This window comes from Rhinolophus sinicus, chromosome 17 (assembly GCF_057876585.1).
Source record: "Rhinolophus sinicus isolate RSI-liver-muscle chromosome 17, RSI-T2T, whole genome shotgun sequence".
NCBI lineage: Eukaryota > Metazoa > Chordata > Mammalia > Chiroptera > Rhinolophidae > Rhinolophus > Rhinolophus sinicus.
In genome coordinates this window covers 161,411,860-161,438,815 of record NC_142517.1, presented here as the reverse complement: position 1 = coordinate 161,438,815, position 26,956 = coordinate 161,411,860, and the positions used below count along the sequence as shown (strand labels likewise).

The window sequence follows — 26,956 nt, the reverse complement described above, 5'->3', positions numbered from 1 at the left end:
AAAGAAAAACAGAAAAGACAGGTGGACCTGGGACCTAAATAATGTCACTGACCACTTAATTAACCAACCCTGAAGCCATCCTACCTCGAGACTTCTGGTATATGAGTAATTGATTTTTCCTCTAGTATGAATAATTGATTATTCAAGCCAGTTGGAAGGAATTTTTCTGTGACTTCAGCACAAAGCATCCCAACTGGTAGAAAAGCATTATTTTTTAATGAGCAAGTACTTGTTTTAAATGCAGCTATGACCCTTTCATTTTATTCTCCCTTCCCCTTAGTCCTACCCGGAATAGATGATACCACTGAAATTAATTCAAAACATTACTATTTGCATTAGTTAAGAGACCTTTATCTTTAATATCCTACTGGCTAACATATTTCTTGGGTCAGAGAAAATAATTATTTGAATTTCTAAGGATACAGCTGAGTATATGATTCAGTACATCCTTCCAGCTCCACCTGGAAAGTAGGCTGCCGTGGAGGGACCATTTTACGTGCTGTGAACAAAGATGTTAAGGAAATGCCTACACAGAACTGAAGAAACAAAGCATAGGGATGTGTCAACCTAATACCTTCAGTTGAAGCTCAAATATTTGGCACATAAATACCCCACGTGCTATCTATTCCACAGGACAACCACAAATAAGCACAAACCATACATGGCAGTATACCACTGGAGTTGCATTTCTTACGTGTTATTCCTTTTTCCAGATTCTCATAATAACCACATAAACAGATCTGATGAAGGAGATTTGGGTGAAATTTCTCAAAAGCTTTAACTTCTTTCAGTCGTGTGAAGATTATATCCACATCTTCACTGGATCGTTCCAATGGTCTGTAAAGGGGAAAAAAGGCACAAAAAGCTGTATCAATAAGGATTTCCTTGAGTCAACATGCATTATTCTGGTTACATTCAAGTTTGTGCAACTATCCCATTGCAAGTTTTTGTTGTAAACGTTTATCTACCTATCCCCATCACAGGAGTTTCCAAGCTTTTGTCTGCTATTCACCTTAAATCATGACTATTACAGATGGTGTGATATTGTGATTTGTAATAAGAAATATGTATTTGGTCTTTGTCTACTTTTTCTGGCACACAGCTCCTACAACTTGTAAATTCCTATGTAAGAACCATAAGGACATCTTTTGTTATATTTGGTGTTTTGTCCTCAGTCACTGAAATGCTTCAGAACCATGAAGGTGAAATGATGTCTCATTATTCTTAACAAGCCCCTTTCAACTACAACTGAGTTTATGTTAATGAGGTGATTTTTTTGGAAAGCCCCTAGTAATCTAAGGATGGTGACTGGTTGCCAGGGAAACCACCAAATGATTAGAGGGTTGGAAGCTCCGTGCCCTTTCCCATACTTTGCCCTGTGCCTCTCTTCCATCTGGCTTTTCCTGAATTATATCCTTTTATTTAAAAACTGACAATCTACTAAGTAAACTGTTTTCCTGAGTTCTGTGAGCCACTCTAGCAAATTAGTCAAACCTAAGGAGGAAATGGTAGAAACCTTTCTGATTTTATAGCCCATAGGCCATTTATAGCACAGGTGACAACCTGGACTTGTGGTTGGCATCTGAAGGGGGGTTAGGGGGCCTGCTTGTGGGACTGAACCCTTAACCTATGGGACCTGATACTATCTTCAGATTGATAGAGTCAGAATTGAATTGAGTTGGGTTGAATTGCAGGACACTTAGCTGGTGTCTGAGAGTCGCTCCTCTGCTGTCAGAAGTGTCTGGACTATGGTAGTAGTGTGAGAGTAAAGGAAACACAAAGGGAGTGAGTTTTCCCTTTGCAGGTGCTATAGCAAGAATCAACTTCAGAACCAGGACTTCAAAGTGATACTTTTGGGTAGTGTTTAATCTTTTAAAAGCACCAGGATATGATAACATATAAGAAAACACAGATTTTACTTAAAATGGAGGTCGCACACAAATGCCTGCAGGGACCAATCAGCTAGGTATATAAGTAAAAAGAACCAAATATAAGGGGGGGGAATCTCTGCTATAAGAAAACAATGGTGAAAGCATGAAGACACAGAGAAGTGCTACTCAGCCTGTGTTGAGAACAGTATAGGGAATGGTGGGAACCACAGCAAACTGCAGAGGTGGGAGCATCTACAGGGAGTAGCTTTTATTCAGTTACTGGTTTTCTGTGGAAACTGGCCCAGATGTTAGATCTTATCATTGTTCAAGGAAAGATAGATATCCAGATCACGTTTCTTAAACATTCCGTGGCCCGCACAAAATATCTATGGACTGGATCCAATTTGTTAACCACCATTCGTATTCTCTGGATTAAGAGGAACCAAATAATCAAATAAAAATTGGATAGTTTTATAGATAATAGAAAAATTGTTCTTTCTTTTAGCAGTTTTCCAAGTCTATGCTTTCAATGTGCTTTGCCGGATCATATGATGTTCCTTGATAGATATTTCACATTAAATAGAAACTACCCTGTGTGTGCTCTAGAGCATTCTGGGGTCAGAAGAAATGAGCGGCGCAAGGATGTGACTGAGGTAAGTAGTTCTCACTGAGGCCCTGTGCTCCCCTGAATTTCCCAGCCTCCCGTGCAGTTATGTTGAAGCCATGCTCCGGCCAGTAGTCTGTGAACAAAACTAGCATGTATCACTTCTGAGGTGAGACTGTTAGGAGCCAGGCTGTGTCTCCTCCATCTCTGCCTTCCTCCCCACAACTTTGAAGGATGTTACGGGTTGCAGTGTGTCCTTCCCAAAATATATATTGAAGTATTAACACCTGGTACCTGTGAGTGTGACCATATGTGGAAATAGTCTTTGCTGATGTAATCAAGTTAAGATGAAGTCATAGAGATTACTCCAACGAATGGTGTGTCCTTATAAGAAGAGGGAAATTTGGATCCAGAGACACTGGGAAGATGACCGTGTGAAGGTGGAGGCAGAGATTGGAGTGATGCATCTACAAGCCCAGGAATGCCAAGGATTGCTGACAACCACCATAAGCTAGAAAGAGGTAAATAAGGCTCTTGCCCCAGAGCCTTCAGGAGAACATGGCCCTGCTGACTTCAGACTTCCGGCCTCTAGAACCATGAGAGAATAAATTTCTGTTATTTTAAACCACAGAGTTTGTGGTATCTTGTTTGGGCAACCCTGTGAAACTAATACAGCAGGCATGTGTTTCCGATGCCATAGCCACAAGATGGAGACTTTGTGTAAGTGACAAATAAACCTCCATTGTGTGAAGCTACTGGGATTTGGGGGTAGGAAGTACCACATCATCACGTAGACTAATACTGAGGTCAGGACCAGATGTGCCACAGTTCCAAGGCACTTGGGACGTTGTCAGAGGAAGACAGGTCCCACCACGGAGATGAACATTTTTGGAGGATGTGCACAAATGACTTGCCACTTAGGGGAAGACCTAAGACACGTGCTTTCCTGAGTTTTGGTGGGAGGCTCTTCGCCTGCCCCCATCACACTTTCAGAAAACTAGACTCAGAGAATATGCCCACAACCTCGGGTAGTCTCTCAACTAATCTCTACTGAAAGGGCTTGGACTCTACTTCCTGGAGAGGGGGTAGGGAAATCCTGCTGCATTGGTGCCCAGTTTACGAGATGACCAAAAGAGCTGAGAGGTGTGCAGGCTTCACCAAGGAAGGTACAGCTCATCAGTATCAGTGCCCACTCTACCTTTTGGCCCTTTGGAAGGGCTTTATAAACTCCCTACCAGAAGTTACGGGGCTTTGAAAGAGGGGCTGGATCTTGAGCAGTTAATAAAGGGGTGTAGACAACTTTCAATGAGTCTTTGTGTGCCCAGTGGGAAAGCTGGCATAGGTGCCTCTCGGTGAGAAGCCAAGCCAGCAGGGCACACTCTGTGGAAAGCAGTGTTGGCACCAGCGGGGGATCACACCAGCCTCAGCAAGCAGCGACGTGAACTCCATGAGTCGCTGCCATAGCCACCCTGGCACTCACCTGCCGACCAAAAGCAAGGGCAACATTTAGGTGACCACAGGAGGAATGACAAGGACCACATGAGCAGGAAATTGACTGGACATTGATACAGTGGATACTACTTAGCTACACAGGAAGAGAGATTAGAATCTATCTCCCATCAAGAAGGAAAGCAGCATCCCATTTGTTTATTCTACCTAGAGCTTCTCCCCTATTAGGAAGGAAGACCAGGGCAGCTTAAAAACATGCAGGGCCCAACACTCTCCAGAAGAAACCATAGTCCAGAAGAAACTGGATTCCAGGAGAAACAGAAAGCTGTAGCAGAAAAACTTTCCTACTTCCATACCGTCTGAAACAAGCACAAAAGAACTTCCAAGATTCGTAACCAGACTGTATGAGGCCAAGTACAGATACTTGGAAAGACAAAGTTAATTTGAGATAACCAGGACACATTTGGAACCCCTCTTCCTGATATTTTCTTTGGGCGCCCCAAATTAGGTCCTAATAATGTCTCCCATTGTTTAAACATTTAAGCCACAAAAACAATGAAACAGTTTATCTGTCATTGGTTACTTCACTGAGTGGGGAAAATTCCACTCAGCTATTACCTGACATCTTGACCATCCCACCACTGCAATCTACTACTGGTGACAATCACTCTGTTGCCCCACTTCTCATGAATCTATAATTTCCATGCTACATAGATTCTCATCTATGTAGAGGTCATACCCAGCACTTCCCTTATAGACTCCCAAGTACACAGTAGAGGGCCAAGCACACAACAAGTCCCTGGGTGTGATGTGCTACTGTGACCTCAAACTAAACTCACCTGCTCTCCCACATCTGCCCCTGCACCTGTACTCTCTCTTTCCGTGCAGGAAGCAGGCTCGTCCTCCCTCATCATATCCAGGTAATTCTACCTGCTCAGTGTCTCTCAAATCCATCCCCTCCTCTTAACTGGCACTGGCTCAGCTGACTGTCAACGAGGGCACACGAAGGTGTGTTAAGACATGAAGCTGAACAGCATGGCAGTCCTTTCCTTGGGTATCATCTCATAGTCAGCAGAAGTATTTTAAGCAGGGTAGTGACGTGATTGGATGCACAGTTTGGAAAGATCACCTTGACTGCAAGTAGAGGCAGATGGGAGAGAGTCAAGACTGGCTGCCAAGAGGCTGGCTAGGAAGCTGCTGCAGCTTATCAAAATGATGAGGTGAGTTTCTCTAATTATAACTGACTCCTTTCCACTCCCTTAATAACTACACAGAGCTGGTCTCCTAAGTTAAAGTAAGTCAAAGTTCCAAGTCAGAGTTATTTTCCCTAGCCAAGCATCTGACACCCAGCGCCCATTTTTTAAATCACTTTTTCAAAAACTTCACTTTTAAAACAACCACAAAAAAGAATCATTCATAAAAGAAGGCACGGTGGTAGACAGGTGTCTAAGGTGACCTACTCCCTGTATAACAATCCCCCTGAGTGTGGACCGGAGCTGTAATTTGCTTGTAGTTAGTAGAACATGGCAAAGGAACGCCATCACTCCCATGATTATGTTGGAACACGGCAAAGGTAAAGAAATTTTGCAGATGTAACTAAGATCCCTAATCAGTTGACTTTAAATTAATCAAAAGGGGGACCCTCCAGGTGGGCCTAACCTAATCAAGTGCATCCTTTAAAAGAGGGTAGAAGTGGGAGATTCTTTTGCTGGCCTTGAAGAAGGAAGCTGCCATGTTGTAAGAGGGCCATGTAGCAAGGAACATGTGAGGCACCTGGCTGGCAGCTAGTAAGAAAACAGGGACCTCAGACCTACAACTTCAAGGAACTGAATTCTACCAAAAGTCTTGTGCGCTTGGAGGAGGTCCCCGAGCTCCAGAAAGAAACACAGCCTAATCAGCACCTTGATCTCAGCCTTTAAAACCCTGAGCAGAGAATTCAGATTAGCCATGCTCAGGCTCCTGCCCCATGGAAAGGCGAGAGAAGGTATGCTGTTCTGGGCCACTGAGTTTGGGGTAATTTGTTACACGGCACTAGAAAACTAACACAGACATGAAGTTATTTTCTCACATGAATTCATTTCCTTGTGACCAGCTTAGGGGTCACTTCCCTCATGGAGCTTTTCCTTACAACCTTCTCTCTCTTCTCTGAAATCCAATCGGTAACATTTTATTTTTGCATCTAATCTCATTATTTTTATTATTTCACATTTCATGCATGTAAATTTCGTCTTCTTGGAGATACTGTCATTCATCTGTTCATTCAGTCAGTATATACTATTTGGGTCTTATTTTTTTATGAACCACTGAATCAGTGTGTTTTCCTGCTTTATATGACTATAAATCTTGGGGTCTTTTACTTGTTTATTTTAAACCCAGCTATTCATGGAAGACCTCTTGCATCTTGCTGCATGTCCAGGTTTTCCCCTGTCCCTCTCCCCTCATCCCCTCTGCCCTCTACCTCACTATCTGCTGTTGGAGCCCCTGCTGCGAACAAATTGAGGAAACCACAGAATAAGTGGATAAAGATGCTAAGTCAAGGACTTGATTCAAGAGCAGTTTTTTTCTTTTCATGGTTCAGCTATTTCACTCAGCTGACCAATGAGTGTGTGGCCCTCCCCAAGGAAAGGGCTTACAAATATTGATATCATATACCCAACAACAGGTCACCTAAGGGGAGAGATTTCTGCTGATTTTATGGTTATTGTACATGTTTTCCCACAAATGCTTATGTGTTATTATTTTGTGCTCTGTTATTGTTTAGTGCTAACTCCTACAGAAGCTCTGGGGGACCTCATGGGACAATGGACTCCAACACCCTAAGTCAGAGCTGTGGGGGTGCAGGAAGTAGGTGAGGAGGGGAAGGGAAAGGGGAAGGCAGGACTGCTCTCTGCCCAGCTGCCTTTTCATGACCATAAAGTCAGCCAAGAAGTGGGCAGCAACAGACTTAATGGCACTGTCTTCGCATGGGAATGTATGTAATGCTTAATTTGCTCAACTACTTCACTTGTATCTTTTTAAATTCAAATAACTTTTATTTAAATTGAAAACAATTCTTAAAACTGCATTAATAGTCAAAACTCTTTGTTATACGAAAATCCTAAGGAGTATTTCTATATAAGTCAGAAGTAGTTCTAGGTTAACAAGACCAGATTTGACTTAGGACTTTATCCTTTTAACAAACTGTAAAGAATGGACAGGGCGGACAGATGGCTCAGTTGGTTAGAGCGTGAGCTCTGAACAACAGGGTTGCCGGTTCGATTCCCACCTGGGCCAGTGAGTGAGCTGCACCCTTCACACTTAGAGTGAAGACAATGAGCTGCCACTGAGTTTCCGGAGGGGCAGCTGGGTAGAGCACGAGCTCTCAACAACAAGGTTGCTGGTTCAATTCCCACATAGAATAGTGAGCTGCACGCCCTGCAACTAAAGATTGAAAACGGCGACTGGACTTGGAGCTGAGCTGCGCCCTGCACAACTGGACTGAAGGACAATGACTTGGAGCTGATGGGCCCTGGAGAAACACAGTGTTCCCCAATATTCCCCAACAAAATTTATTTTAAAAAAATAATGGAGAAAAAAATAATAGGTTATTTACAGAAAACATTATCTACCTATGTACTCAGAGGTACAAATTTGGTGACAGGAGACTTAAGGACATGCTGGAATCTCTGAAGCAGTTCTCAAAGAGCTTAGTTTTATTTTCTTAGATTTTAAGACCACCTAAGATCCTTCTTCATCCTTGATGGTGGGAGCCAGATAGTATTTTAAATGTCCCATATCAGCAATTTTATACTCTACAACAAGGGGTACATCTGCAGACATACTGAGTGTTACTGTAAGAAAGAGTGGAGTGGCTTTTGTAAAGAAGTTCAGGTATCTCAGTGCAAAAGTTAGCTGAAATGGCTCTTTCATCTCTATGGCAACAGCTTCTTCTTCTATATAGACATTACTTGCTTGTGACAACTTAATATTTCCATTTCCAAGTTCCCCACTTGCAGAAAATTTCACTCCATCCTTTGCACAGGAAATTACAACAGCTTCTCCAATATGACTGAGATCTCAGCATATACGTGCAAATTCACCAGAAGGCATCTTTGCTACACAGCTACACTCTTATTCTGGAATCCCAAGTTGTTCAACATCTAAATCCATGAACTTCATTTCATAGTCTGAAACCTTATTTGATTTGGAGCTTCAAACACCAGTGCCAAGGTGTCCGCATTATTTCAGCCCTTCGTGTAATGATGTCTTCGATGCTGCACACTTGAATATTTGGGACATGCTAGTGAAGCTCACACCCAGGGCCAGTTGCAGCGACACGTGTCAAAGCCCTTGGAGTGCAGGGTGAGCTTCACTAAGGAGACATGGGACATGTCCATACTCTGCAAGTTCACCGGCTGGAGCTGATGTTCCAGCAGGCCTCGCTGATGAGGTCCTTAAGTGCCTCCAGCACCTTCTTCAGGATGGAGCCCTAGACCACGAGCACCTCCAACATGGTGGCGGTGTCGCAACAATGTGGCTACAAGCTAAGGGAAGGAGGAAGGTGTAGCTGGCTTAGTCTTCACAGGATGATGAGAGCAAGCGGGCGAACACAGCAGTAAGAGCCGGAGACCGAGGAAGTTCACTTCACTTGGTTTTTTTTGTTATTTTTAATATATTTTCAATTATAGTTGACAGACAATATTATAATAATTTCAGGTGTGATTTTTTAAATTTCCAGATGTCTTTTGAAGATCAGTAATATATTTCAGAACATTAGGTATAATGTTAACTAAAACATCTGCATTAAAATGACTTTGCAGTTTGTTCATTTTGTTTTACCCATATCTTAGTGTTAAAAAGGCTAGTCCCCTCCCCTCATGAACTGTTAGATCCAAAATAACACATGGGAGCTCTATAGTTTATAAAAGGCTAGAGAAATTATTACTAGAACCACCATCTCCATCACCATCACCATTAGCCACAAAGACCTTTTAAAAGACGTACGGAATGAAAGCAATGAATAAAGTGCTTAAAAACAGAGTCCTCATGTGCCTTTTGAAGGTTTTATAGATAGGTGTGCATGTATGTTTTTCTCTATTATAACAACAGTAAGATCTCAAACACTATATACTTGACAGTCTTGGCCTTTTTGTAACACTAGTAACTTTTCAAGGGCTTTGAAAATTTTGATCATCACAGCCCTGTTAAATGAAGCAGGTTTCATGAACCCCATTTTACACGCAAAAACATTTGACACAGAGGTTATGTATTAGTACGCTAAAATCATGTGTATTTATAACGCCAATGATGACATGGAGCTATCAAAAGTCTTTGTAACTCAAGATGCTTACCACTTATCATGTTACCATTGTAATTATACGATTATTAACCACTTAGAATACTGAAATGTTTACTCTTGACTAATTACAAATTTTCTCAATAATGTCAACCAAATTCAGAAAGAAGGTGTTGAAAATGTATTTATTTAATCTGCAAATATTTACTGAGTGTCTTCATGAGGAAAATAAAGCCCTTGAGTGATACAAAGAGGATGGTTCCAGCACACAGGAAGTTAAAATTGAATTAAGGATATTTGTACACATTCAGCAATTATCAAGCTGAAATGTGGTAAGAAGCACAATTAAGGGGAGTAAGAATTCAGAGCAGACATCACTTACAGATGAAAGTTCTACAAAGACTTCGTAAAGGCATTATTGTAATTCTCCCTAAAATCAGTCCTTTCTCATTTCTCTTTTTATGACTAATAACACCATTGTTTGGTCATTTAGTCCTAAAAATGTGTATCACTATGGCCCCTGTTCTGCTGACTCTTTTCCCTGAGTTTCCTACCTGCTAAACCCCCACCACCACACAGACTCACACACACACACACAAAGATACACAGACACACATATACACACACACATACAGAAATGCACACACACATAAATACACACATACTCGTACATATACACACATGCACACACACATCCCACAACTCAATCAACTGCCAAAATTCTCTCTCAGTTCTTGATTCTGCTTGTGTTCAGAGAGATTCAAAAGAATCCCCCTGCTGGATCCTGAGACCCCCAGCGTAACTGCAGCTTTTTATCCTCACAGCTAAGACTGACTGTCACAAGACACACCAAGACCTTGGTGACCCTTTCCACGCACGCCTGCACCCCTGCCATCAGGGAGCACAACCCGTGAAGTCTGCAAATTCCTGGCCTAATGCCTCCCTATTTAGAAATCATGCCTGCTTGCTGTTGTCTCTACAAAAGAGTGAAGGAGAAAACTGCCCCTCAGGGTCCCAAATGAGATCAGAGAGTCGTGACTGCAGGTCACTGTGGACCTCCATTTTGGCCCTAAACAGAACAACAGAAGGGATCAGAATACCTCCACCTCCCTTTCGCACACAACCACTCTGTCATTTGTCCCATGGCAGAGAGATACCAGCTCTGGAACCCAGGGCTATTTGGACAGTTGAAAACACTGACCTTCAGGCAGAGGGCCAGAACAGCCCTGCTAATAGCTAAATAATGCTTGACCCTGCATTTGTTTGTGAATAGACAGAGAGAGGAAAACCTTTTTGATCCGGCTCAGTGGGTTGCCATTTGTCTCAGTACAATTAAAATGAAAATACAAAATCAAAGTACAACCTTGCCCAATTTTAACAGAGCGTTTTCAAAAATCTTCTCTGACTGATCACAAGTGTCTAAACTCAGTGCAGGGTCATCAGGCCGGATGGACATAAGTCTCACCACAACCCTCCCCCAGGCCCCAGCCAAAATGGGATGCGTACCGGAGCGCAACCAGCACATAAAATAGAACTCTGTCATGGTTTTCCCTAGGTGATGCACTTGTTCTACCAGCACTAAGTTAAAACTAATTTCTTCTGGCTCCTTACAATTTTAGAATGGCTTCTGGGATGACTCAGATAACTTTAAAATGCTTTCAAGGTTAGTTTGAACATCAGGTGTGTTTTTTTCTCTATGCAATTTTCACCATAATAAGCAGAGGATCTCAAAAATCATTCCACAGTTCTTAGGGCTATACTCAGATTTGAGATGACTCTGTTTAAAAAAAAAAACTGCCACTGCTATAGCTAAATTTTTGGAACCCCCTAAGGGCCTTTAGGTTGTGAGGATTAGAGAATAAAAACCTCTTGAGTTAGAGTCTTCTGATAATTTTCATTCTTAGCATTCCCTATTCCTGGGCAACAAAAAAGAGGCCCTTGAAGGAGACAGAAAGTGGAAAAAAGGAAGAATACTGAGGATGAAGGGGAGAGGTGGCGAGGACATTACCTAGAACAGGGATTCTCAGTCTTTTAATCATCCCAACCCACCTGAGGCACAGGATACACACCCATGAGCAGCAGCAGACAGAAGTACATTTTAGCAGGGAGTTTTGTAAACGCCTTCCCTTCTCTGGATCCGCTGGTTGAAAATCTCTGGCTTTCAAAGAGAAGTGAGAATGACACTGTAATGGCAGACACATGTCATTATGTATTTGTCCAAACCCAAGGAATGTAGAACACCAAGAGTGAGCCTTAATGTAAACGATGGACTTAGGGTGATGATGACGTGTCAGTGTCGGTTCATCAGTTGTGACAAAGGTACCACCCTGGTGGGGAAGGCTGTGCATGTGTGAGGGCAGGGGACATAAGGGGATTCCCTGACTTTCCACTCAATTTTTCTGTGAACCTAAAACTACTCTGAAAAATCAAATCTAGTTTTAAAAAGAGAGAAGGAAGTGGTTCATAAATCACTTGTTTCTTTACTTGTTTATTTTAAACCCAGCTATTCATGGAAGACCTCTTGCATCTTGCTGCATGTCCAGGTTTTCCCCTGTCCCTCTCCCCTCATCCCCTCTGTCCTCTACCTCAGTCTCTGCTGTTGGAGCCCCTGCTGGGGACAACTTGAGGAAACCACAGAATAAGTGCATAAACACGCTGTCAGGGACTTGGTTTGATAGTAGTATGTAAGTATAGCATTGAAAAGAGCGCTGGTTAGATTGTTCACAATAGCCAAGATGTGGAAACAACATAAATATCCATCAACAGGTAAAGAAAATGTGGTATATACATACAATGAAATACTTCTCAGTCTTAAAAAAGAGGGAAATCCTGCCATATGTGACAACATGGATGAACCTGGAGGACATTATACTAAGTGGAATAAGCCAGTCACTAGAGGACAAATACTACATGATTAGTCAAACTCATAAAAACAGAGTAGAATAGTGGTTGCCAGGGGCTGGGGAGAGGTGGAAATGGGGAGTTACTGTTCAATGGACATAAAGTTTCAACTACACAAGATGAATATACTCTAGAGATCTGCTGTACTACCTCATGCCTCTAGTCAGCAATACTGTATTGGGCACTTAAACATGTATCAAGAGGGCAGATATCATGCTGATATTCTTATTACAGTTTAAACAAAGAGTGCCTATTAGAAGTCAGGAATGGTGACACTTATTCCTGTCACTAACATTAAGTTGCTGTGTGATCTAGAAAGTGTCCCTAGTAAAAGCCTCCTTAGGAATCAAATACACATTTTCATTCATTGATTCATTCACTCAACAAATATTTACTAAACATTTACAAGGAGCCAGGCCCAATTCGATGGCATTTTTCTAAGAACACTGACCAGCTCAATGGGCTTTTTGGAAGAAGTGAAGATTGCAAAACACTTTAAAAATATGTTGCAATATACAATACTGAAATAGTACTAAAACACTGATGGGTTTCAACACATAACTGGGTGAAGAGTCTCATTTCTTCCCTAAGATGTCTTTGGTCATTAGAGGAATTCACCCTGTGAATGAATAGTGTCAATTTCAATAGATGCTATGAATTGGAAGAAGTTACATGTTTTTAAAGTGTAGAACTACATAGCATGTAGAAGTAAATATTGGTACCATGTTTCCCCCAAAATAAGACCTAACCAGAAAATAAGCCCTAGCATGATTTTTCAGGATGACATCCCCCGAACATAAGCCCTAATGCATCTTTTGGAGCAAAAATTAATATAAGACCCAGTCTTACTTTCGAGGAAACACGGTATAAACCGAAGGAGGGCAATTTGATAGTATCTACCACAAATTAGAATATTTTTTATTATTTTCAGGTGTACAAAACAATGTAATAGTTAGACATTTATACCCCTCACAAAGTGATAACCCCCTCCCCCAATGTACTACCCTTCTGACATCATATATAGCTGTTACAATTCCACTGACTCTATTCTTTATGCTGTACTCCACATCCTGTGACTTTCTCTCTCTCTTTCTCTCTCTCTCCATATATATATATATATATATATATATATATATATATATATATATATATATATATATTTATAGTTGACATTCATTATTGAATGTCAATAATGAAATGAAATATGAAATATATATATATTTACAGTTGACATTCATTATTGTTCAGCTTCAGCTTCAGGTGTACAGTGCAGTGGTCAGGCATCTACACCATCCCTGAAGTGGTCTCCCTAATAAGACAAACGTCCATCAGATACCCTACAAAATTTACAACATTATTGATTTATTCCCCAAACTGTCTTTCATATCCCCGTGGCAATGTTGTGGTTACTGATTTGTGCTTTCTAATCCCCTCCCCTTCTCTTTGATCCCCACCCCCCTCCCATCTAGCAACCCTCAGTTTTTTCTCTATATCTCTGGGACTATCTCTGATGAGTTTATTCATTTATTCTATTCTTTAGATTCCACATACAAGTGAGATCATACGGTATTTGTCTTTCTCTGTCTGACTTATTTCATTTAGCATAATGTTCTCTAGATGTGGAGGAAAGGGATCCCTCGTGCACTGTTGGTGGGATTGCAGATTGGTGCAGCCACTATGGAAATCAGTATGGAGGTATCTAAAAATATTTTAATGCAATAATTCCAATTATAGGACTCCTGCAGAAATTTTTGCACATATGTAAAATTGTATGTATAAGGATGTGATATAAAATATATTTATATATGAATATTAATGATAAATCCACACAATGGAATAGTATGCAAACTTTAGAAAGAATGAGGATGCTCTATGGATATGAAAAAATCCAAGGTATCATTCAGTAGAAAACAGGGCTTAGAAGAGTGTATATAATGTGCTGTCTCTGACATATGGCAGAGAGAAGAAATATATGCATATATTTTTATTTTTCCTATTTACCTAGAATGAATACACACACACAAATATTTCCGGAATCCAGACACTTATTTGTACTCTTCCTGGCCACACCACCACCATCACTCCCCGACTACTGCGACGGTCTCGCAGCAGCAGTGCCTGCCTCCACCCTTGTGGCCTCTTAGACTCACTCCTTGCAGGATCCAGAGTGATCGTTTCCTGATTGAAGCCAGATCACGCCATGTCATTGCTCTAAAGTCTCCAGTGGCTCCCCACTGCATTCAGAGTAAACCCCAAGTTCCCACATCTGAACCCCACGCCCCACTCCAGTCACCAATTTCTTCAGAACCTTGTCTTCTGCTATTTACCTCTTACTCCCTCTTGTCGAGACACACAGGTGTCTTTGCTGCATCTTGAGGCCCCTGCCCCACCTCAGAGCCCTTGCAATCACTATTCCTTCTGCCAGTGATGCTCTTTCCCCCGGTATCTGCAAGACTCACCCCCTCACCTACTGCAAGGCTGAGCACAAATTCTCTTCTCAGGGACGCCTGCCCTGACTTCCCTACTTAAAACCACAGTCCTCCTAGCAGCACCTAAGCCACTTTTACCCAGCATTCTTCTTTTCCATTGCACTTAACTCTTCCTCACATAATACTTACAATAATAAGTGATTTATGATGACGATTGCCTGCACTAGAATGGAAGCTCTATGAAGGCAGGTGTTTTGTTCAAATTACTGCTATATCTCCAGTACCTTGAACAGTATCTGGCATATAGTAGGTGCCCAATGAATATTGATAAAAGAATAGATATACCTTTGTGCCTTTTGCATTTGTACACGAGAATGTATTACCATTAAAAGTTAATATTTCAAAGAAAATTTGATGTTTTTTCATTAAGAAACAGCAAAATTTTTGCTGTTTTCTACCACCCTTACAAAACCAGAGCAGTAATGATTCCTCAGGCTACTCATGTTCTCAGTGAAAAAACGCACAATGAATCATTTTTTTTTATAACAGCTTATTTATATAGTAAGATTTCTTGTAGGATCCATTTATATTTTCCCTCACATGAGCCTGTTAGGCCATGCTAATTTTCATGACTAATTTAGCAAATCTAAATATTAAAAAATGTGTGATATCATACTATTTATGTATTAAGCCTTTTCTGAAGGTAAAAACCGTATGAGAAATGGAACCAGGCAGCTCTAAAACTATATCCCAGAAACAGGAAGGGACGGGTACCTTTTTTTTTTTTCAAGAGATGTACTCAAAGAAATCTATTAAACTAGGCCCAAATTGAAAATGGTTCTAAATTAGAATATATAATATAGCACTAGCAACTACAAGGGGGGTTATTATTCTTGTGTGGAGATAATTAGGATGTTCCTGTGGCAACTAATCTCTCCTGAACCAAATTACTTGTAATGGGTGTAAATATATTTAAATGGGGGTAGGGAGATGGGCCTCAATTTTATCTTAGTTGATAACTAACAGATAGGAACAGCAATCGTGGTATGTAGACGCATTGGATGAAGACAGGTCTCTAGGTTAGGGATGAGATTATGGAAGTTCGAGTGTTCAGTCCACATGAGGAAGTGGAACTCAAGCAGAAGAACTAAATAATGGAAGAGAACTTCTAGCAAAGAACCCAAGAGAGGACAGAACAAAGAACTTGGTAGGTCAAAATAGGCATCATTTGGATGAGAACCAAGAGCTTTCAAGTAGAATTTATTTCAACAGCTCATAACGTGTTATTAAACAACACATATTAGCCAAGTGTCAAAAAAGCCCTATAGGCGACTTTAGTTCACTAGCAAAATCGTGTCTCTATTTAATGCTCCACATCAGTCACTTAAGTACTATGTAGAATGGCAATTTGTTTTTGTTGTTTTTTTAATTTAAGAAATTTCTATTTATTAAAAATATCTATTGTTTCATTATAAAAGATGGAGCAATTCCACTTCTGGCTATGATGGAGTAACTAGTGCCGGAACAACCCTCCGCAGTAAAAAATTTTACAGTTGAACAAAATACATGAAGCAACTGCCTTCAGAATTGGATAACAGGATAACACGGGACTAGGGTCCCAGAAAGAAGGGAAACACAAGAGTTGTTCCACATAATAGCCTTGGTGTTTTGCCTGAAGATACTTTCTGAAACACAAGTAGGGATGGAGAACCCAAGCAGAGCATGACAATCTCACTGGGCTGGTGTGGCAGTGATTAGAAGTCAGGGATGCTGAAGTGGTTGGAATTTGCAGCAAAGTGAACCAGACAGAAGGAACTGTTCATAGAAAGAGCCTCAAATTGAGCATAGGGGCCTTCTTAGTCATTGGCTGCAAATGTGCAGGCCAATACTCATGAAGAGGCCTGGCAAACAACAGTTCTTGGGCAGTGTAAGCTGAATGGAAATTCTAGAGGTCACACAGTATAGAGTATCTCTGACAGCCAGAGTAGACAGACCTCACTGATCATCCTGGACATTCACCTGAGACTCCAAAAAGGCCATGCTAGCCCAAGACCTAGACCAGTCCCAACAAGGCTTAAAAATAAGCCTCAATACAAACCAGCTGATTAGCCAGTAAGTGAACTGCCTATGAAACAGAAGCTGACATTGTTTAAAGAAAGAACAAAATCCAGAGTCTCAATATCATAGCATCACATAATCAGAAATTACTACATAGGCAAAGAAATAGGAAAATGTGGCCCATAACCAGAAAAAAAGTTCATAGAAACAGACCCAGACATGATAGATGTCAAAAATATAAAACAGGGACTTTAAAACAGCTATTATAAATATGTTTACGGATTTTAAAAGAAAAGATTAGCATAATCTGTGAACAGATGGGGAGTATCAGTAGAGAAATAGATACTAAAAAAGGAAGCAAATGGAAATTCTAAAACTGAAAACTAAAAAATACGAAAAGAACAAAATTCACTGGGTGGACTTAAGAGTAGACGCGGCAGTACAGAAAAAAAGATCAATGAACCTAAAGGCAGTCAGTAAAAAGTATCCAAACTAAACCATGGAGAGAAGAAAAGTTAAATAAAATAATGAACAGAGACTCAGTGACTGTATCAAGAGAGTTTAATCTACATACAATTGAAGTCTCAGAAGGAGACAAGAAAGAACATGAGGAAGAAAAAATATTTGAAGAATAAGTGGCTAAAATTTTTCTAACTAAAAGGCAGTAAATACCCCAAAGAGTCTAAAATGTTATGAAACAAAATTTTCTGCTTTGACTATAGTGGATTAAAAATGGCCACAAATGCTTTGTCACTATCTCCATCAAGAAGTGAGATTTATTTCCCCTCATCATGAATCTAGGCTAGCCCTGTGAACCACAGAATGTGGGTCACGTGATACTATGTGATTTACGTTTGGCACTACTACTAACAAGCTGCATTGCCTTCCTTATCCGCCTTGGGCATTGGCTGCCTTATATCCAAAAGGGAGCAGTGGGGTTAAATCTTCTTTGAGATCCTGTCCATCTTTAGAAAAGCTTAAGTTCTAAGAGGAATTAAACACTGAGCCAAGGAATAAATAAAAATAAATCAGGATGCTATGTCAAAGTCTTACCTTATCATTATTTAGCAATTCAAAACCCGACTATCTTAACTGAAATGAGCCAGGACCTTCCAGATCTATATTGCTAAGTGAAAATACACTTGGGAATTTGGTTGGAACAATGTTCTCTGTACGGTATAAATGACTATGGCCTATAAGTTAAAACTACACAGTATAAGGTCCTATCAGCTAAAGATTATTGATAAACGAATGATTATTTGAGGCACTGTAGGATACATTTCTAAGATATTGTCAAATTCTCGTTTCTTTCACAATGCTCAGGCTTTACTAGTGAGTAGACTGTTAAATAAAACTAGAGTCGGCTAGTAGAGAAAATATCAAATGTGATTTTTCATAAATTTTTGTCACACTAAAACCTGTTGTCATGCCCACCTACTAAGACACCTCATTTCTATAGTTCCAACACTGCAAATGCCATGGGAAACAGCTGCTAAGAATTTCATTCTGGTATCCCTTCAGGGTGTAAAATGGCAAGAGTAGTCTTCACCGACACAAATTTCCAGCACGCCTCACTGCAGAGAATGAAACGCCCCAGGCAGCAACATGATCTGTGCCAAGGACATATGGCAGGGATTATGATTAGTTAGGGATGGAGATTCAATTTGACAGTCTTTCCTTTTATTGTTAGTCATTTTGGTTTGCACAGTGATCAGAATTAACAAACCAGGCTAGGTAGGCTGGTCCATAGAATGCTGATTTAATAAAAAGAATGCTGGCCTTGCATATAATGTCAGGCAAGGTTTGAATTATTACATCCATCAGCTCTGACTACCTAAGCAATAAAAGGCTTAGAGACAAAGTTCCCCAAGGGCCAGTAGCTGGCCAAAGCCAGTATCAGAAAGGGACCTTGCCATAGTCATGTGAGGTCCATTTAAATAAATAGTGTGACTCTCCACCCACGTCAAAGACACAGCTCTAGCTTCAGAGATTGTAACAGACTTCCTAAATGCCAGAAGCAGATCCACCCTTTAGTCCTCCTGGGAGGAACAGGAAGCCTCTCCTTGGGGCCAAGAAACAGATGCTCACACACGTATCAGGCCCAAGTCTCCCAGGAAGCGAAACAGGAAATACCTTCGTCCCACAGCTTGTCTTCACCCAAGCAGAGACAAAAGGGCACCACAATGCTTAATTTCAGTCTCTACCTCTGTCATTCAACAAATCTGTTGTTTGTCTACCAAGTACAATGTACAATGAAAAATTCTTTCAGAGTCACAGGATGAAAAGGACTTTGATTCTGCCCTAAAACAACTTTTGATCAATAAGGGGATCTAAGACTTCTATCTAAATGATAATGCGAGGATGAAAGCAGTTATATGGGTCCATATAAAGGTCTACAGACATCTAAATAGAAACTCCTGGGGATTCAGAGGTAGAGGAGGCGTGAATGAGTAGAGGTTTCACAGAGAACTTTCTTCTTCCAGTGCTCAGCTTTACACAGCATTTTGGCTGCAATTTGAACCAGGTCATGGAGAGGTGGCAGCAATTGTATGAGCACAAAGGGAGGGTAGCAGGTTCCCAGGCAACAAGGTCCTAGAGCCTGAGCACAGGGGTGGAGGGAGGAGTCAGCAGTTCCCATGGTTCAAAGTTCCATTCCGGTGGTTTCTCAAAGAGGAAAACTGAGAAATAAGATTGGGACCCCATGAGGGCAGGGCTGGCATGCGAGCCAGTGCGGAGACAGACTATCTTCTGCTAATCATGGGATGGGGGTCAGCAAAAATTTTAAGGAGACTGAAAAAAATCAGAGCCATCATTTTGGAAAATTAGTCTTCTAGCAGGAAATGAAACACAGGAGAAAGGGGCAAAAGGTGACTAATTGGGACAGAGCTTTAGGGCTCCAGAGGTCATACTTTTCACAATATCATGCAGCTTTCACTTCCGTGCCACTTACAAAAACATCCACAATCTCATCCACAGGTGTGACAAAAACTGTAACTCTCTTCTTCTCTCTCCAATGCCCACTGAGAAGTGGTGTGACACTGAGTCCAGTGCTTCCCAGGAGTCATAGCTTATCCTACATTGCCAGTGACATTATTAATAGTGCTGCCATTCGTTCTCCTGCTTTGGATGATAAATTACACACGTACCTTACTTAGATAACCTTTCTCCTTCCACCTCTCTGCAGGCGCTCTCCTAGATATCGGGTGCAGAGCCAATTTGTATAGTTTGCAGCCCTTTCCCCTCACTCGCCACACACCATGTGGAGATTATGCAGTCAATTTGTCTCCCTCTCCAAGTCACCTAGGTAGTCCCCATTGTTCTGACTTTAGAGCGTCTTTTTCCCCAGCTCCAGAACAGTGGGGCATAGCAGGAGGCAGCTCCATCTGAAAAGGTGCTGGTGTTGGGAGAGCGGGGCTGGGATGGCAGAGGAGACACAGGGAGAGGGCACAGGGACCCTCAAGACTAGGGCAGGGAGAGATGGAGGACAAGGGCCAGGACCTTTGTCTTTTCTCACCTGCAAGCATCAGTGGGTGTGTGAAGATGATGCAACGGTACATGGAAGCAAGAAAACTCACAATGTGGCTGGACTGTATGAAAGCAATATTAATTACAGTCATTTATTTGAACATCATGGGAACCATTTGTCCCTAATTATAATGCTGTCCCAGAACAAATATGTAAATCATGGAAGGTGCCAGATCAGTTTTATTATAGCTTTATTTAATTATAATAGTAAACACTCTATAGATGTGAATAATTATCATCTGTTACTCACGTGGCGTGATCACTTGTTTACATTACTGATTCCTGTTAATATTAACAAATCATCTTATACAGTAAAGATCTAGATTTTTCAGGCACCTATGAACATTTGTGGGAAAGAAAATGCCAAGCCAACAGGAATGATCTTTAAAAACCAACGTAAATGTACAAAAAGTGGCACTGCGCTTCTGAGTGGGCCAAAATTACTAAATGAAAGGGAGAACAATCACCCACTAGGATGAAAATCAGCCTAATGAATTTAAATGCAAGAAAAGAGATCGAAAAGCGGTTACTGACTTTTCCTGGAAGACCTGGATGGATGCTGAACAGATTCAGACAGCAGGAGCTTAAGGTGAATTAGTAACACAACCAGTGAAAAAAAAATTAAGAACACAAAATGTTTGATCAGAAAATAAACTTGACTCTTCTTCTCCCAGGCCATGAGCAACTTTAGCTCAGGGACTGCACCTGACACTTTGGATGCCTAGCTCAGTGCCTGGCACCTAGTAGGTGCTTAGTTATTCACATATTCATTCAACAAACATATGAAGCATTTAATGAATCATTGATTCACTAAATTTGTTTCATAAATGAACTTTAAAATAACTTTTTTGCTCCATTTTAAATTTGTTTGTTTTTATTTTCTGAATTCAAAAATAATCTTTGTATTAGTGTCCAAATTTCAACAGTTACTACTTTCTACTAGATGGATATCTTTTTATTTTTCTTGAGAAACAGACATTTTTCTTCATGAATTAAACGTGGATTTTTATTTAACCTTCACAGAAATCTGCTTATTGTTCACAACCTAACAACTGTATCTACTTTACATTTTTGTTAAGCTTATAGGTGCATATAAATTAACATTTTAAAAATAACATTAAAAGTGTTGTGGGTTTTTTTGAAATAATACTTATGAGGGTTTATCCTCTCTTAATTAAAGAATGCATTTGGGGAAAACATTTGGGCAAAAAAATCAGCCACAATCACAACCTCCTCATATACACTCATTTTACCACTCTTCACCTAGCTAAAACTTATTTAATTTTGCAAAAATGGTACCAAACTATATGTATTATTTTGTAACAACTGAACTGTTTTACATTTCCACCTACAACAGCGCCTCCCAACCCTTTTTCAGGTCATGACACTTGTAGAAAATGACTAGGCTAAACTGACACAGGTGCCCAAGCCGCCACTGAAGCTCAGGCCTCGCCAAAGGCGGAGGGACTCATTCGCTCAGGCTTCCCAATGCTGCGCTTCAGTTGGGGAGTTCTGACCCAGAGAACAGTTCTGTAAGTGTGACTGCTCAGGGCCCAACCAGAGGACGTTATTTCCTAAATCCACGGGACAACAGATGTCAACATTCTTCAACTTACTCATCCAGTGCAGCGCCTCCTGAATGTCAGCATGTCATACGCTGTAGGTACGTGAACAGGAGGTATTCCCTCTCTCCAAACTGTGTACATTCAAACAAGAAAGACCCTTCGGTAAACAACCATAACAACCTGGCTGCACTATGTTTTGGGAAATTATAGTAAAAAAAAAAAATAGCAGCTGCATTTATTCTGTTCTTATTAGGGGACAATCAATGTACTTGCTTTACATATATGAAGTCATTTACTCCTCAAAATAGCGTTATAAGGTAGGTATTTTATTATCATCCAGATGGAAAAACGGAGCTTTACTAAGTCCCCCAATCTCACAGTCAGTGGGGGTAGCCCAGAACCAGACTCTCACCCACCATATTTCTAATCAGGGCCGCCAGAGATCTGTGTGTACCCCAGGCGCCAGGCAGGCTGATAACTGGGAGCCATCTGAACGCTCTCTGACTACTGGTTCACTGTTTACTTAGCAGAGAGACTGAGCACAGAGTAGGGAAAGCAGAGGAGGACCAGCCAGTGGCAACCCTCAGCTGCTCCTCCATTCCATCAAGCAGCTCAGCCACGGTGCAGATTTGCAGACCCTGCTCAACAAACAAAAGTGGCTGTGCATGCACACCCCACCACCAACGCCAAAGAAACCAAGCTTGCATTTATTTAGTGCCACCCTCTTGAGAAGGGACTTAAACTACATGTGGTTAGTCATGAGCGCCTTATAAACCCACGCTCAGAGCACTGTATTCAAGCAGACCTCCCATCGCTAAAGAGCATTCGTTGTATGAAGAGTGTGGTAAACCTAGAGGTGCCAGATTTTGCAAATACAAATTCATTCGAATTTCAAGTAAAGGGCCAAGTATAAGTATGTCCCATTGCAATCATCAGGACATAATTATATTTTAAAATGGTCTGTCCTTTATCTGAAATTCAAGTTTAATTGTGTGTCTTGTATTTTATCTGAGAAACCAAGGGGAGGCCAATTTTCTCCATCTCTTCTTTCTGTTGATGTTTTGGAACCTCTTATACATTGGTGCCCAAGACAACTGTCACCTTTCAGCACAGCTCAGGTTATACCTGATTCACAATACCAAGATTTGTTCTATATTTACACACAGGAAACGGAAACGGTGAGCCAAAGCCCGTGTCCTTCACCGCTATGCGTGTGCCTTCCCAGTGGTATTCACGACTGTGAGAGGGCAAGGAGAGCTGTGGTGTGAACAGGATGCTTCCACCCAGAGCACCAATTTTACAGAAAGATTTCTGAGAAAAGAAGTCTTGCGTTCTTGAATTTTCAGAAGAATTTATCACATGGATACACAGTTGCTCTCTGGTTTTCCATCTTGGTCCAAGTCAGGTTTTTTCATACAAAACAGGAGGCCATACGTATTTTCAGATGTGTGAAAACACTTCACATTTGGTTCTCTGGAGTTCTGTGGGAATTCCCAGCATCAGCACCGCAGCGCCGGACAGTGCCAACATGTTTGGCAAGAACTAGTGGTGCTAACGTCACCAGCGCAGCCAGCTGGCACTCTCCCGCCTGAGTGTTCACGCCAGGAAGTGTGATTTCTTGATGAATCCATAGAAGCTTTCTCCCCCCCCCCCTTTTAGCTGCAAAAAATCTACTGGCTCCCACAAACTAGTGCAATGTCCTACTGGCATTGCTAAAAAAAAAAAATGTGATACGTCATATGTTTTGTTTACAAGCACGAGACTATCAATAGCTCCATTCTCTGTTTTAGGGAAAGTCCCTATAACATAACACCAATCCAAATTAAGAGTTTTTAAATGATAGATGTATTTTTCCTTTCTACATTTTAAAATAGCAATGCATTTCTTGTATGGGTAACTGTCTGTTAGTGAATTCATTCTTTCAATGACCCTGAGCTCCCTGACTTTAACAGCATCCAAGACTTCACCAGGTAGAGATTTGGACCTGTCTGTGCACAGGCAGTGCATACATTTTGTCTCAGTTAATAAAAAAACTCATGCATCAAAACACGAATCACTAAAGACTGGCACCTAGCGGCACCGTTTAATTTTCCCACAATGAACTCAATGGAGAAGATGCTGGCAGACCCCAACCACAGACAGTTATTTGGTGGTACGCACAAAGTACATCGAAAAAGCACAGGAAGGTGTTTATATGTTTATTTCAGATAGAGGTTTTATCGATTTGCAGCTACAAACGAGCCCAAACCACTTTATATCCTGAATGGGAAAATCCTGAGCTACAACTATACAAAACTACGACTCTTATAACAATATCAAAAGCCAATTATGCACATTTTGAAGTAAAGTTGCCAGAATTTCTTTTGTAGCTAAAGACAGCAGACTTGGCAAAAGCAGGACAATTTTTTTTTTTTTAAGATGGGAAATGCAGAAATCGCTTAGAGCTTTCCTGGAAGATGGTTTTAGAATTGTCATGGAAGGTGAAACTCAGAAGAAAATGTGGTAAAAACACTGCCCAATAGCTATGTCCAAATCTTTTTTCTTTGGCCAACAAGAGGCAGACAGGCTGAAAAGATACTCCTGTCAAACAATTCCATCAAACAAATTGTACTGTGCTCAAAAAAAGCATGTCTGAATTGGCTGAAAGACAGAGGTTAAAATGACTCTATCAAGCAGTTGAATAAAATCAGGAACATAAATGATTTCCCCCAAATACTTATAATGGTATAGAGTAAACACATTCAAATGGACAGTGACTGAGGGTTAAACACAAATACATGAATGAACAAATAAAACTTGGCTATGAATTTCAAATAGCATACATCTTAACAAAAGATACCAGAACTATCAGGAAGCATGAAGGCCAGCAGAGCTGGGCTGGAGATTCAAATTCAGGAGTCATCAACAGACACCTACCCGCCAGTTGAGTCCATGAGGAAGACGAGATTGTTCAGAGAGGGAAAGTTGCCTGATCAGAAAAACAAGCTGAAAATAGAACTCCATGGACACTTTTTTCTTTTCGCTTTGTCAGAAAACAAAGACAAGTGGTCATGTTGCCAACTTTCCCATTTTTTTTAGTTTTTAACCTTAGAAATACATGTCCATATACATGGAAAGTGCAAGCATTTCTAAAATTTTATTTCAAAGTCAGCTATCAATGAATTTCAAACACAAACTGGGAAAAAGAGAAAGAGAATACAATAATAAGTGAGAAGAAGTTTGAAACACTAAAGAAGGAAATTATTAAAATAAAATTTAAAAAAGGGAACACACACCATAAAGGCACTAGCATGAAGGTGGGATGAATTGGTATTGCCCAGAGAAGAGTTAGAAGAAACAAAGTGATGGACGCTGCGCATGAGTCTGCAAGAGCTGAGTCAACAGGTCAAATGCTACAGAGGTCACGTAACAGAAGGACCTAAAAATGTTGCCTGGATTTAACAATAACCAGCTCACAGGTAACCTTTGCCAAAACAGCTTTTCTGGAAAAGTGGAATAGGATAGGTTCTTAGATGTACGTATTTTATTTTTGCACCTCTCTATGGTATAGTTTGTCTATTACATCTTTTTACATGAATGTTCTAGTAGTTTCCAGCCAAAAACTGCAAAGACTCTAAATGTCCATCAACAGGTGCTTGGATAAACCGATTCTGTATATCCATGGAACGACATACTACTCAGAAATGAAAAGATACGAGCTGTTGATACATACAGCAACACTGGTAAATCTCAAAACAATTATGCTGAGTGAAAGGAGCCATCACAAAAGACTTTTCTTTCTATTGAATGATTCCACTTACTGTGAAATTCTAGAAAATGCAAACTAATCTGTAGTGACAAAGGCAGATCAGTTGTTGCTTAGGGGTGAGAGGGGGTGTGGATGGGCCAGAGGCTGAGACCGTAAAGGGGAGCTAGAGAATTTAGGGGTGATGGGAATGTTCTCAATAAAGCTGTTTTTGATAAACATATAAAATAAAAGTAAAAATTCAGTTCCTCAATTGAACTAAAAATATTATTCGACATAACAAATTTACAAAATATCTTGTTTAATTAGAAATGATAAGCCCACTATGAAAGGACAAGAACTCTAATTCACATACGACACTGAAAAACAAAATGGTGTTCAGGTTACAGTCCAGGAAAATCCCCACCTTCCACAAGGCTGGCTACACCCGGGCTTCAGAACTGACGGCAAGGCTCACAACCCAGAACCCACGTTCGAAAGATACAGGGAAAGTTCCTGACCAATATGCAGATTTTCTGCATACACCCACGGCTCATTCAGCTGTCTCTACCACTTCCACCTCCTAACAGTGGCAGCCAGAACCAACGAGAAGGGAACCCAGTCCACAAGCAGTAAAGACGAGTATCTCTGGGTTCCCTGGACAACACTGCTATGTAGACATGCCCACATCTAACGCTCCTCGGGTCATTAGAAAATATGAGCAAGTCATTGGCTGTAGCTGGACCCAGACTCATATACACATCGAACTGGAACATCCAGCCCTGCATATTCAGCACTGGCATAAACATTTTCATCTCAGCCACCAGCGTCCTCAGGGCCATGTTGCTCTGGATCCTCTGTACCTGAGGTGACAGGGTAATGGGGACAAAAAGACCCTCCTAATTCTCTCTCTCCTGAGACAAATGAAGCAGAAGTTAGATTTGCAGAATTTTAAACAGAGGTCTTCAAAATAGTTCAGGTAAATAGAACAGGTAAACTTTTTTCTGAGTTTTCTATCACTGTCTGTACTGGGTTGAACAGTATCTCTCAAAAAGTCGTGTCCACCTGGAACGTAGAATGTGACCTTATTTGGAAATGGTGTTTTTGCAGATGTAATTAGTTACGATGAGGTCATAGTGGATTAGGGTGGGCTCTAAACCCAATGATTGGTGTCCCTGTAAGAAGAGGAAAGGACACACAGAAAGAGACACAGAGGCAAGAAGGCCATGTATGATGTGATGGAGGCAGAGATTAGAGAGACACAGTGCAAGCCAAGGAATGCCAAAGATTGCCAGCAACCAGAAGCTAGAAAGAAGCAAGGAAGGATCTTCCCCTGGAGTCTTCATAGGAAGCATGGCCCTGCTGACACCTTGATTTTGGACAACTAAACTTCAGAACTGTGAGACAATACATTTCTGCTGTTTTAAATCACCTAGTTTGTGGCAATTTGTTACCACAGCTGTAGGAAACTACTAATACATGGTCACATAGAAATTCAGGTCAAATTCCAGGGCAAATTCACAGGCCCCTGTTCAGTGCTGGCTCCAGCTCTTTA

At 40.9% G+C, this 26,956-nt stretch overlaps 1 protein-coding gene and 1 pseudogene across 2 annotated transcripts in view; both read right to left on the bottom strand.

Annotated features, from left to right (window-relative positions):
• Window positions 1-26,956, bottom strand: part of RAPGEF4 (Rap guanine nucleotide exchange factor 4) — a 277,773-nt gene that overhangs the window by 225,833 nt on the left and 24,984 nt on the right. For both annotated transcript variants that reach the window (XM_019727445.3, XM_019727446.3), the window contains exon 2: window positions 695-837. In XM_019727445.3, the coding sequence (XP_019583004.3) occupies window positions 695-837 (143 nt within the window). The remainder of the gene's footprint in view (window positions 1-694; window positions 838-26,956) is intronic.
• LOC109445227 (DNA sliding clamp PCNA pseudogene) lies at window positions 7,642-8,416 on the bottom strand (annotated as a pseudogene).